Source organism: Eretmochelys imbricata, chromosome 28, assembly GCF_965152235.1.
Source record: "Eretmochelys imbricata isolate rEreImb1 chromosome 28, rEreImb1.hap1, whole genome shotgun sequence".
In the NCBI taxonomy this organism is placed as follows: Eukaryota; Metazoa; Chordata; order Testudines; family Cheloniidae; genus Eretmochelys; species Eretmochelys imbricata.
Genome location: NC_135599.1, coordinates 3,282,127 through 3,295,416, shown reverse-complemented (window position 1 = coordinate 3,295,416; position 13,290 = coordinate 3,282,127). Strand labels below are relative to the sequence as shown.

At 45.6% G+C, this 13,290-nt stretch overlaps 2 protein-coding genes across 6 annotated transcripts in view; one reads left to right on the top strand and one right to left on the bottom strand.

The window, feature by feature from the left end:
* The window catches only part of LOC144258247 (uncharacterized), a 336,945-nt gene that overhangs the window by 199,615 nt on the left and 124,040 nt on the right, over positions 1–13,290 (bottom strand). The window contains exon 7 of the mRNA XM_077806662.1: positions 1,407–1,416. Coding sequence (XP_077662788.1) covers positions 1,407–1,416 — 10 coding nt within the window. The remainder of the gene's footprint in view (positions 1–1,406; positions 1,417–13,290) is intronic.
* LOC144258296 (uncharacterized) overlaps positions 1–13,290 on the top strand; it is a 46,046-nt gene that overhangs the window by 19,410 nt on the left and 13,346 nt on the right. For 4 of the 5 annotated variants that reach the window (XM_077806769.1, XM_077806768.1, XM_077806771.1 and 1 more), the window contains one exon: positions 11,316–11,398. In XM_077806769.1, the coding sequence (XP_077662895.1) occupies positions 11,316–11,398 (83 nt within the window). Of the gene's footprint in view, positions 1–6,627; positions 8,334–11,315; positions 11,399–13,290 lie in introns of those variants that run through there. The other variant, XM_077806770.1, reaches the window with a different exon arrangement.

The window sequence follows — 13,290 nt, the reverse complement described above, 5'->3', positions numbered from 1 at the left end:
GTTGGGGTGAGGAGCTGGTATTAATTACCAACGTATTGTTGATATAATTACAAGATCTGAAATATGCCAGGAATAATCTGATGGGGAAGGAATAATGTGGCACCCCCGCTATTTTCCCCTGTTAGAATTATGGAGCAAACACAAAACAGTGAATCCTCTGCAGTTCTAGACCAAAATATTTTCCACCTAGTATTAGCAGGGAAAGATGAAGAGCTTGCTTTGGGCCATGTTGTGTTTCAGTTGACAGCTGGTGGACATCTACCAGAGATGTTAGAAAGACTGGGCTAAGATTTAGTTTGACTGGAGGGAGACAGATCCAGAGCAGAGAGGTAAAGAGGGCTGAGGGATCCTGCCTTAGCAGATCTTAATGCAGAATCTGACTTGTTGCTGTTGTTGGTTTTTATTGTAAAGCATTTAGGCTGCTTTTGTAGATACGTGTTAATAATCTGTCCTCTTCCTAGAGTTCTGAGGAAGTTATATAAGTATTTTTAAAGAGTGCGGACTGCAGATTAGGTTGCAGTGAGGTCTTAATAAGCGCAGGATCAGGCTCTAAACTGCTGTCAAGTCCATACAGTGAACAAACTGAAAAAACACTTTGATCTTTCTGTCGTAGTGATCTGATGGGTAAATGACAGCAATCCAAGGTTAAAAGAAATAGATCTGTGATTTTATTTTGATTGGTGTGGCTTTAAGAAGCTGCTTTCATGCTATTTACTTTCTCTTAGATACTGATCCTTGTTGTATCGACCAGGTAAGTGTGGTGCAAAATTAACTATGCATTGTGCTTGGATCAGAACAAACCTGAGGTACCTTTATTGAAGCATGCGCATACAGGGAGAGTCAGCCGGAGCTGCTCTGGCGTAAACAGAAAATACAGGCGCTTATATTGCTGAAAACCACAATTTATCAAACCCACTTCCTTCAACAGCATTTTCCTTATTTGGCATATAGTGCAAGCTTTACCAGTAGCTTTGCCTTACTTGGAGTTTAGCAAAAACAAGCTTTTCCTGTTATTGACAGGTGTTTCCTTTGTGGTTAATGGTTTTTCTAATTTCTAACAGTTATAGTTACATTTCTTAAGAGTTTTTCCTACCCCCACCCCCACCCCCCAGATGTTCTGGTTTAACTTGGATTTAAACTTGGAGAGTGGTCAGTTTGGATGAGCTATTACCAGCAGGAGAATGAGTCTGTGTGTGTGTATGGGGGTGGGTTTTTGGAGGGGGGTGAGGGAGTGAGAGAACCTGGATTTGTGCAGGAAATGGCCTAACTTCATTATCATGCACATTGTGTAAAGAGTTGTCACTTTGGATGGGCTATCACCAGCAGGAGAGTGAATTTGTGGGGGGGTGGGGTGGGGTGGGGGTGGAGGGTGAGAAAACCTGGATTTGTACTGGAAATGGCCTAACCTGATGATTACTTTAGATAAGCTATTACCAGCAGGACAGTGGGGTGGGAGGAGGTATTGTTTCATATTCTCTGTGTATATATAAAGTCTGCTGCAGTTTCCACGGTATGCATCTGATGAAGTGAGCTGTAGCTCACGAAAGCTCATGCTCAAATAAATTGGTTAGTCTCTAAGGTGCCACAAGTACTCCTTTTCTTTTTGCGAATACAGACTAACACGGCTGTTACTCTGAAACCTGTCTTTTCTGCAAAGGAGTCACAGCCTGGACTTTGCCTCCTGCATCCATGCTCATTATTTTGGCTTCAGCTTATGGCTGACTCAATCTGAGTAGCAATGGTTATCGCTTTTTCTAGTGTAAGTTATGGTTCTAGAAGTAAGCGTTCTCTTACATCAAGCATGGTTGTTTTCTCAATGAGCTGGTCTCTAATCATCTTATCTGCCATATTCCCAAAGTCACAAATTACAATCAGAAAAGGAGTACTTGTGGCACCTTAGAGACTAACCAATTTATTTTAGCATAAGCTTTCGTGAGCTACAGCTCACTTCATCGAATGCATACTGTGGAAAGTGTAAAAGATCTTTTTATACACACAAAGCATGAAAAAATACCTCCCCCCACCCCACTCTCCTGCTAGTAATAGCTTATCTAAAGTGATCATTCTCCTTACAATGTGTATGATAATCAAGGTGGGCCATTTTCAGCACAAATCCAGGGTTTAACAAGAACGTCTGAGGGGGAGGGGTAGGAAAAAACAAGCGGAAATAGGTTACCTTGCATAATGACTTAGCCACTCCCAGTCTCTATTCAAGCCTAAGTTAATCGTATCCAATTTGCAAATGAATTGCAATTCAACAGTCTCTTGCTATTACCAGCAGGAGAGTGGGTTTGTGTGTGGGGGTGGGGGAGAAAACCTGGATTTGTGCTGGAAATGGCCCAACTTAATTATCATACACATTGTAAGGAGAGTGATCACTTTAGATAAGCTATTACCAGCAGGAGAGTGGGGTGGGGGGAGGTATTTTTTCATGCTTTGTGTGTATAAAAAGATCTTCTACACTTTCCACAGTATGTATCCGATGAAGTGAGCTGTAGCTCACGAAAGCTTATGCTCAAATAAATTGGTTAGTCTCTAAGGTGCCACAAGTACTCCTTTTCTTTTTGCGAATACAGACTAACACGGCTGTTACTCTGAAACCTGTTCTTACTTCAGAAATCTCTGTAGAACTGATTGCAAGCAAATAAGTCTCAAACATATGGATCCAGGTAGTAAAAGCAATTGGAGGCTCACCTGGGCTTTGCAGAAAGGGTGCAGGTGGGTTCAGAGGCAAAAGATCATCCTCATTGCCAAAATGTTGTATCAACCAGGCAGGGTACTAACAAGCTTCAACAGGACTTTATTTTCAAAGTGGAAACCTCTTTACCAAGCTGCTGCTGCACCCTCTGTAGCTTTCTCCCAGCCTCTCAACTCCTCCCCCCTCCTTCCTCTTTCCTGTCCTTTCAGACTCCCAACAGCCAGTGCTCCCAATTCTAATAATTACAAGCAACATCGAAACACCTCTATCCTGCAAACAGTTATGCCTCTGGAGGGCATCCATGCATAGGCGTTTGCAGGATTGGGGCTTTAGTGAATGAATACTGGAGCAAATGTGGCTAGGCCTAGCTCATGACATTGGTATGGTTACATTTTAAACAAAGTTTACATGGGTATTAATGGCTTAAGGTAAGAAAGACAAGGATTCTTTTAACAACATAATTCTTTTGGAGTGTTGTAGGTATCTGAAAACTGTGGTCTTAATGATTTTTTAAAAAAAATCCTATGTTCCTAATCAATACATGGTAAATAGTTAAAACTGGAAGAACTTGACCATGGATGCTGTTTATTTGTTTGGCCTTTCAATTAGAGTTGGATTCCAGACAAGAGATTTCCATTAAGTTTTAGAATTTGTTTGGGGAGAGGTATTGGAAACCATTAAGGCCAGATCTTTGCTATCTGGTATAGTTCTGGATCATCAGAGTACTCCCATTGACTCAGAAGTAGCAAGCACTAGGTGTGGTGTTAGGAGTTTTGTAGGATGAAGACCTTATTGCAAGCTCTTTGACACATGGCTTTGGAGTTTGCAGACAGATCCCTGCTTCAGTGTGCTTCAGGGCTTTTACTCTTCAGTTTTTGAGTTGGTGACACACACACAATGTGAAAACAGGAGAACTTTGCCTGTTTCTACAGGGCTCTGTTGCACTCATTTAAAATGCCCATAACCCGCCAGTTGATGTTTTACTTCCCTTCATATTTTCAGTGTTGTCACTTGTTTGTTTGTGGTTTTGTTTGTTGTCTGTGTTGCTTTATTACTACTTTTTCCTGTTCTATGTGTGTGCAGTATTCATCCAATTAAGAATTGACATCCCATAGAAATGGTATAAGCCTGAGTGAATACCTTCTGCTCTCCTTTCCAGTATCAGACAATATTGTATTAATATTTGCAATGAGACCATGACTATTTCTAGTTGGCTCATAGATTTGTTTAGCATCTTAAAGCTGGGCTGTGTGCGCAGATAATATGCATGCAAGAGGGATAGTTTGGGGAACTGCAAAAGTGGGTAGCATGCTAGTGTTTTGGCAGATGCTTCATTTTTTGAGAGCAGCTTTCCCTGAAGATTTAGTGGTCTATGATAGGAGGAGGTTATTAAATTGGGCCTCTGGTGCATATTTTTAATACTTTTGCTTAATGCCCAAGACTGTGTTTTATTTCTATAGCTGTTTTCAGTAGGCCACATTTTGGTGTGTTTACTATCTTGAGTTGTTAGAAAGGATACATGTACTCCAAGGGTAGTGTCAATTTTCTTTTTATTTGATTTCATATTAAATACACATCTTAAGCAGTGCACCTTGATAATTATCCCTTGTTTTAATATTCTTTCTTCTTCTTCCATACCTATGAACTGTTTAAAAATATATTTTATATCTAGGATTTTTGTTTGTACTGGTGGCTCACATCCACACATTACCTCAATATTGGTGGAGCACATAACAAAATTCATTCCGCACATGGATGGAAAAAATTAGAGGGAACATTGGTGATGGCTATTTAGAAAAGCTGGACGTGCACAAGTCCATGGGGCTGGACGAGTTGCATCCGAGAGTGCTGAAGGAATTGGCGGCTGTGATTGCAGAGCCATTGGCCATTATCTTTGAAAACTCGTGGCGAACCGGGGAAGTCCCGGATGACTGGAAAAAGGCTAATGTAGTGCCAATCTTTAAAAAAGGGAAGAAGGAGGATCCTGGGAACTACAGGCCAGTCAGCCTCACCTCAGTCCCTGGAAAAATCATGGAGCAGGTCCTCAAAGAATCAATCCTGAAGTACTTGCATGAGAGGAAAGTGATCAGGAACACCCAGCATGGATTCACCAAGGGAAGGTCATGCCTGACTAATCTAATCGCCTTTTATCATGAGATTACTGGTTCTGTGGATGAAGGGAAAGCAGTGGATGTATTGTTTCTTGACTTTAGCAAAGCTTTTGACACGGTCTCCCACAGTATTCTTGTCAGCAAGTTAAGGAAGTATGGGCTGGATGAATGCACTATAGGGTGGGTAGAAAGCTGGCTAGATTGTCGGGCTCAACGGGTAGTGATCAATGGCTCCATGTCTAGTTGGCAGCCGGTGTCAAGTGGAGTGCCCCAGGGGTCGGTCCTGGGGCCGGTTTTGTTCAATATCTTCATAAATGATCTGGAGGATGGTGTGGATTGCACTCTCAGCAAATTTGCGGACGATACTAAACTGGGAGGAGTGGTAGATACGCTGGAGGGGAGGGATAGGATACAGAAGGACCTAGACAAATTGGAGGATTGGGCCAAAAGAAATCTGATGAGGTTCAATAAGGATAAGTGCAGGGTCCTGCACTTAGGACGGAAGAATCCAATGCACCACTACAGACTAGGGACCGAATGGCTAGGCAGCAGTTCTGCGGAAAAGGACCTAGGGGTGACAGTGGACGAGAAGCTGGATATGAGTCAGCAGTGTGCCCTTGTTGCCAAGAAGGCCAATGGCATTTTGGGATGTATAAGTAGGGGCATAGCGAGCAGATCGAGGGACGTGATCGTCCCCCTCTATTTGACATTGGTGAGGCCTCATCTGGAGTACTGTGTCCAGTTTTGGGCCCCACACTACAAGAAGGATGTGGATAAATTGGAGAGAGTCCAGCGAAGGGCAACAAAAATTATTAGGGGTCTAGAACACATGACTTATGAGGAGAGGCTGAGGGAGCTGGGATTGTTTAGCCTGCAGAAGAGAAGAATGAGGGGGGATTTGATAGCTGCTTTCAACTACCTGAAAGGGGGTTCCAAAGAGGATGGCTCTAGACTGTTCTCAATGGTAGCAGATGACAGAACGAGGAGTAATGGCCTCAAGTTGCAGTGGGGGAGGTTTAGATTGGATATTAGGAAAAACTTTTTCACTATGAGGGTGGTGAAACACTGGAATGCGTTGCCTAGGGAGGTGGTGGAATCTCCTTCCTTGGAAGTTTTTAAGGTCAGGCTTGACAAAGCCCTGGCTGGGATGATTTAACTGGGAATTGGTCCTGCTTCGAGCAGGGGGTTGGACTAGATGACCTTCAGGGGTCCCTTCCAACCCTGATATTCTATGATTCTATGACTCCATCTTGGGTGGATGGGCCAATGCTGGGGCCCATTACCTGTCAGTGATTGATTTCCATTCCAAGTCCATAAAGTAGATTTTCAGTATAAATGCTTTGTTCCTTACATACGCCCCATTCGTTGATCTCTGTCATTATGAGTCTTCATCAGTTATGAGCTTTTTGTAGATGCCTCTGTCATGGAGTCACCGGGTCAATGCTCTGGAACTACTCTGTATGAAGCCAGTTAGGACTCTGGGGAGCCACCTCTCTCTGATTGTACTGTCTCCAGGGCAGACGCTTACGCAGCTTTGACCTTCCTGGGTCTGACCTCGGAATGTTTAGCATCCCCTTCCACACCATGCGCTTCCTGCAGCGAGTCCGCCTGGACGGGGCTTCTGGGGAAGCTAGAGAGAGTCCTGCAGCACAACTCCACAGTCAGACATGACTCTCAGCCAGACGGTAAACCAGAAGGTTTATTAGGTGACAGGAACACAGCGTAGAACAGAGCTTGCTATCACAGAAATCTGACTTTCAGCCAAGTCCAGCTTGGAAGTCCTGGGACAGACACCCTAGACTCCCCCTCTTCCAGTCCCCCCACGCGGACTTCCAGCGACCCAACCCCCGACACCCCCCGTTGCTCCTTCTCCGACTCTGTCTTGCTTCCCGGGCAAAATATGTCACCTAGTCACACCCCTCTCCTGGGTCTCAGGTTACATAAGTGCAGGCAGCTGGGAAGCTTCACCTGCCCCTAGGGCCTCAGCAAAAATCAAGTACCCAATTCTCACCACCAGAGTATTGGTGCAGTTCACTGGGAAACTGAGGTACACACAGGATTAGTATAGGACAGTAAGACTCACATGCAGCACCCACTTTGTTACAGCCTCACATGCTCTCCCCTATGGATAAATACCCTCCAAGAGATGTTTGCTGTGATGGGTTTGTCAGGTCTCAGGTGAGAGCTGCTGGCAAAGACCAAGAGACCCTTTGCCAAGGGATCTCTGTGTCACTGTGTGACCCCAGTAGGCCAGGGAGGGGACAACTTTCTGCCAATGGCCTTCAGGACAGGGGCTGAGTTCACTGCAGTGGCCCTGATCCCCTCTCCCATTTCCCTTCTCGGTGTGCAGTCTGGGATGCTGCGGACACCCCGTATCTTCTCCATGTGCCAAACTTCTGGCAGCCCGCAGTGAGAGGCCATCCAGCCCATCAAACTGGTGCCAAAGTGCTGGGCCTCAGGCCTTCTGGGGTGGACCTCTGTGAGTCCAAATGATCCCTGCCCCGGGATGCTACAGGGGCATGTCCTTCTAGTGCATCAGGGCTCCACCCTCTGGCTGAGATCTCGGGGCACTTTCTCCCTTTCTTGGGTACCAGGTGAAACAGCAAAAGAGCCGACTGTCGGCAAACAAGGGTAAATAAAGGAATGAAAGAAAAGAAAGTGTGTGTTGGCGGGGGGGGAAACTGTGGACAGATCCCATCAGCATATGGGCCTTTCTTACTTCTGGGGGGGCCTGGGAGCGTCTCAGTCGCCTTCAGAGTTTACTGGGTCTCCAGCACAAGTTTCAGCCCGCTTCCCCTTTGAGCTCTGGAGATCCCCACCCTCCCTCAGTGAAGGTCAGAGCCCCGAATGCTGTCAGCCCTCTCTTTTGGGCTGGAGATGCTCCACAGACTGTTCCCTTTCCAGGGTTGCCCCCCTCTGAGGAGAGTAGGCCTCTTCTGTTAACTCCTGATCCAGTCCTGGCCTGGTTTGCACGTGTGGAGGGGGTGGGCCAGTCCAGACTAAAGCAGCAGTTTAACCGCTTCTGTGCCAGCGTGGGGTTTATATAGCCTTTCACTAGCACTCAGGCCCAGGAAATGACCCCCTATCAGCCCCATGCCTGAGGTGGTGGGGTGACCCACTGGCAGCATTGCCTTTGAGGGTACTGGATCCTCCTGCTCCCACTCCCTCCTCTCCCCCTTTACTACCCCCACAATGCCTGTCACCATCACTTTCTGAGGGGTGACCCCCAGAAAATGTGTTTTGTTATCCGTTTCCCTACCCCCCCAGGATTAGTTGTGCACCCTCTGTCACTCACCTCTGTCTCAGGAGATAAGGCGGGTCACGAGGTGTGGGTGATGCTATGCTGGAGATCCATCATCACTGAGGGAATGGCAGCCTTGACCCTCCTTGAAGGTTGCCGGGATGCTGATGTGCACTGGAGGAGAACTGGGGCTTGGTGGAGTCCATGGACCATTTGGCCCACACGGTGCCACTGTGAAGCCTGCTCTGCATGGCTGCCAATTGCTGCTGGTGGCGTTGCGCCCGTAAGTCTCTGTAACGTTGTCTTCAGTGACTCGAGAGCATGAGCACCAGTCTCAGGCAGACTGGTAAGAGGCAGGGCACAAACCCCAAATTGGTTGTGAGATCGATATGTAGATTTCACCAACCAAATATGAAGTATAAACGCTTCATACACTGTAACAGCATTAGCATGGAATCACAGACAGGCCCCTTGGGTCATCCCATAGATCTCACCATGCAGGTGAGCTCACCTTTGTGACATATGGTCCCTTACACCAGGGGTTCTCACCCTTTTTCTTTCTGAGCCCCCCCTCCACCCCCCACAACATGCTATAAAAACTCCACAGCCCAAGTGGGCCACAGTAACTGGTTTTCTGCATATAAAAGTCAGAGCTGGCAGTAGGGGACAGCAAGCAGGGCAACTGCCTGGGGCCCCATGCCCCATACATTGCTTAGGCTTTGGCTTCAGCCCCAGGTGGTAGGGCTCAGTGCCCCCAGACTTCAGCCCCATGCACTGGGACTTCAGCTTTCTGCCCTGGGCCTCGACAAGTCTAATGCTGGCCTTCCTTGGCAGCTCCGCTTAAACCTTCTCGTGGCCCACCAGGGTTCCCCAGTCCCCTGGTTGAGAACCACTGCCTTTCACCTTGAATCACAGCAATCTTCAGGTTACTGCCAGTCCCAAAGGACCAGGCACTTACTTAGGTCAATTGAGTCTTAGATCTCACAACAAAGACAACACTTGTAGCCAGTCCTGTAATAACCTGTATTATGATTTATTTAGAAGGAAACAAGAGTTGTTTACAGAGTTAAAGCAGGTAATCATAGATGCAGAGGAGTTAGTCTTAAATTTCAAAAGGTAATAGAAGCTTCTATAATAAGGAAGCTCTACGTATCCTTTAGGACTAACACAGGCTAAGCAGCTTGGGATCTCTTGCTTATGCCTAGAAACTTTGCCCCCCAGAGTCCAAGCAGCATACAGATAATCCGTTCCTTCTGTATGGGGTTTTTTAATCCCCTTCCTGCCATGTGCTCTGAGCTGCAAACTCAGCTAATGGGAAGTCAAGAGCACAACAACAGTCTTTTGCCTTCTTTAACATCCTGGAATAGTCTGTCTGGTGTTGATGGACCTTTCCTGCCAGGCAGGGTGTAATGCATTCCATTGACAATCAGCACTTCACATAGGTAAAATCTCTCTCCTTTCTGCTGATTTACAGAGCCACCGAGGCTCACGATGCAACTAGTCAGATATTAACCCAGGCAGCGACTGACAGGCATTCAATAAAGTCTAAACACATTTTTATAATTCTCATACCTGTTCTAACAATACTAACACAGGTGAGCCAAACTGATTCCAGCTCTGCATTTGTCCATGTTCAATTAAGACATGGGAGCTTTTGCAAGAGCTAACACCTCATCTGCCAGTGTCATAGGCAGGATGGGCAGGGATGGTGTCTCTAGCCTCTGTTTGACAGAAGCTGGGAATGGGTGACAGGGGACGGATAACTTGATGATGACCTGTTCTGTTCATTCCCTCTGAAGCACCTGGCATTGGCCATTGAGCTAGATGGACCATTGGTCTGTCGCAGTGGGCTGTTCTTATGTTCACAGTCTCTGTCAGGAATATCTACTCATTTGGACTCACTGGGAAGCCACAGAAAGAAACAAGGTGTGCTGAGGCAAGAATGCCCCGTCTGAGCACCTGAGCGGGTCACTCTTCCCAAAAGCTGAAACTAGGCCCAGACCATGAAAGGGGGCACTCCCAGGAGAGACTGTATAAAGGCTGAAGCATCAAACAACTTTGTAAACCTGAGACAGCTGCCTTGGGGACAATGACAAGGAGAATCCCCCAAGGTGACTCCTTTTATTCTGCTGTTCTCTGGCCTTTGGTTCATAGACCCATAGAACTGGAAGGGACCTCAAGAGGGCATCTAGTCCAGTCCCCTGCACTCAAGGCAGGATTAAGTGTTATCTAGACCATCCCTGACAGGTGTTTGTCCATCTTGCTCTTAAATATCCCCAATGATGGAGATTCCACAACCTCCCTAGGCAATTTATTCCAGTCCTTAACCACTCTGACAGTTAGGATGTTTTTCCTAATCTCCAGCCTAAACTACTCTTGCTGCAATTTAAGCCCATTGCTTCTTGTCCTATCCTTAGAGGTTAAAAAGAACAATTTTTCTCCCTCCTCCTTGTAACAACCTTTTATGTACTTGAAAACTGTTATCATGTGCCCTCTCAGTCTTCTCTTCTCCAGAATAAACAAACCCAATTTTTTCAATCTTCCCTCATAAATCACATTTTCTAGACCTTCAGTCATTTTTGTTGCCCTTCTTTGGACTTTCTCCAAGTTGTCCACATCTTTCCTGAAATGTGGCACCCAGAACTGGACACAATACTCCAGTTGTGGCCTAATCAGCGCAGAGTAGAGCAGAAGAATTACTCCTCGGGTCTTGCTTACAATACTCCTGCTAATACATCCCAGAATGATGTTTGCTTTTTTGCAACAGTGTTACAGTGTTGACTCCTATTTAGCTTGTGATCCACTATGATCCCCAGATCCCTTTCCACAGTACTCCTTCCTAGGCAGTCATTTCCCATTTTGTATGTGTGCAACTGATTGTTCCTTCCTAAGTGGAGTACTTTGCATTTGTCCTTTTTGAATTTCATCCTTTTTACTTCAGACCATTTCTCCAGTTTGTCCAGGTTATTTTGAATTTGAATCCTACCCTCCAAAGCACTTGCAACTCTCCCAGCTTGGTATAGTCTACAAACTTGATAAGTGTAACAGAGAGACTCTGTTACTGGGAGGGTTTCACCATGTCTCAGAGGGTTCCACCCTGGTGGGAGGGGGCTAGGCCTGTACTGGAATAAGGTCACTCTGTGCTTCACAGCGTGGCAGAACCTAGAATGTCCATTAGGAGGGAAAAATCCTGGGGGGAATCGGCATGTGGAATGGACAAAAGCCCCATCTGAATTCTCTCACGTTGCCCTTCTTGCCCTGGCAGGCTACAGAATAATGTCCATGTTTTGCTCCAGATCATCCCATCCTCCCAGGAGGAAGGAAATGGCTGCTGTGGAGCTGGCTCAGGTAAGGGATTATCAGGGAGCTGGTAGTGGGTTCTGTTTGGAGGGAGAGGAGGAGTAAAGGAGGTGGGAGCTGCTGGAGGTGGTGGAAGGCAGGAAATATCTAGGGAGGAGAAAGGAAGGGGACCAGATATGACAAACCTGCTGAGACGTGTGTAATCTAGGGTGTGATGGGTTGTCACCCCCAGGGTGCAGTCTGGTGGGCTTCTGGGAACCGCTGTGCCCTCTAACCCTCAAGCTGCGCTGGCTCTTCTCACACTGCTTTGCTGGAGATTCAGCCAGCATCTCCAGGCCCTGTTATCACCCAGCAAAACAGCAGGTGGCGCCATACACCCAACTAAGCTACCTGAGTGCTTTACCTAAGCCACTCAAGGACAGCTAGAAGACAACAGCCAATTTCCCAGGTCCTCAACCTTGCACACCTGCTGTCGTAGAAATCCACAATTATACCATCTTATAGTGCACAGGGATCTGTATAATGTAAGCTCATTAATATAGTTCTCCTTCCCCTTGATATGGGAAAGATATGCACAACAAGCTTGTGCTAACCAGGCTGAGATTTTCCCCAGACACTTCACTCAAAATACACTGGTTAAGATAAAGCATCAAACAAGTTTATGAACTACAGAAAGATAGGTTTTAAGTGATTATAAGTAATAGCAAACAGATCAAAGCAGATTACTTAGCAAATAACCAAAAACTCAAACTAAGATTAACATAATGATGGACAGAATTTGAATTAGCAATTTCTCACCTTGACTGATCATACAAGCAATCCACCAGGTTTCCATACACAAGCTAAAAATTCCTTTACCCTGGCACCAACACTTTTCCCAGTTCAGGCTTTGTTCCTCAGGTGTTTCCAGGAGTTCTCTTGTTTGGGGAATGAGGCCAAGAGATGATTTCACACCCCACGTTATGTACCTTTTCTATATGGCAAGAACCCTTTGTTCCAAAGTCAGTTCCCAGTCCAGTTTGTGAAAAACTACAGGTACCAAAATGGAGTTCAATGTCATGTGGTCTGGTGGCATGCCCTAGCATGCCCTGCTGAGTGCTAAGCTCTTGCATGGTCCATTGTGTATTGTCCTTGTTGATGATCCATCAGCACTGTCTGGCTTCTTCATTGTTGTACCTGAAAGGCTAGTTGTGGTGTTATCCAGAATAAGCTCATTTGAAATACAGATACATAGTCAATATCCATAACTTCAGATACAAACATGATCCATACACACAAATAGGATAATCATATTCGGCAAATCATAACTTTTCAAATGACACTGCACATGATGCATCTTGCACAAAATGCATCATAATTATGTCCTAGTCATATTATAATCATACCAGTATGCTGAATATGGGGTGTAGTGTCAGATAGGGCCTAATTTCAAGGCACAGGAGTTGGGAATGGAACTTCCCCTCTTTGTGGAACAGGAAATAACCCTCCAGCCAGAGCTGGGAAAACTTCCCAGACTCCCAGTGCTGCTGTCTGAATCTACTGACATTTCATTAGACACCACCACCCCCAATCTTTGTGGCAACAGCAAACTTTATCAGTGATGATTTTATATTCTCTTCTAGGTCATTGATAAGAATGTTAAATAGTACAGGGCCAAGAACCAATCCTTGCAGGAACCCACTAGAAATAAATCCACTCAACCATGGTTCCGCATTTACAATCCCAGTTTTTAATCTATTTAATGTATGCCATGTTTATTTTGTATCATTCCAGTTTTTTAGTCAAATAATGTGCTGAACGATGTCGTATGCCTTACAGAAGTCTAGGTATATTACATCAATATTATTAGCTGCAACCAAACTTTTGATCTCATCCAATAAGAATATCCAGATAGTTTGATAGAATCTATTTTCCCTAAACCTTTGTTCATGGGTACTAAT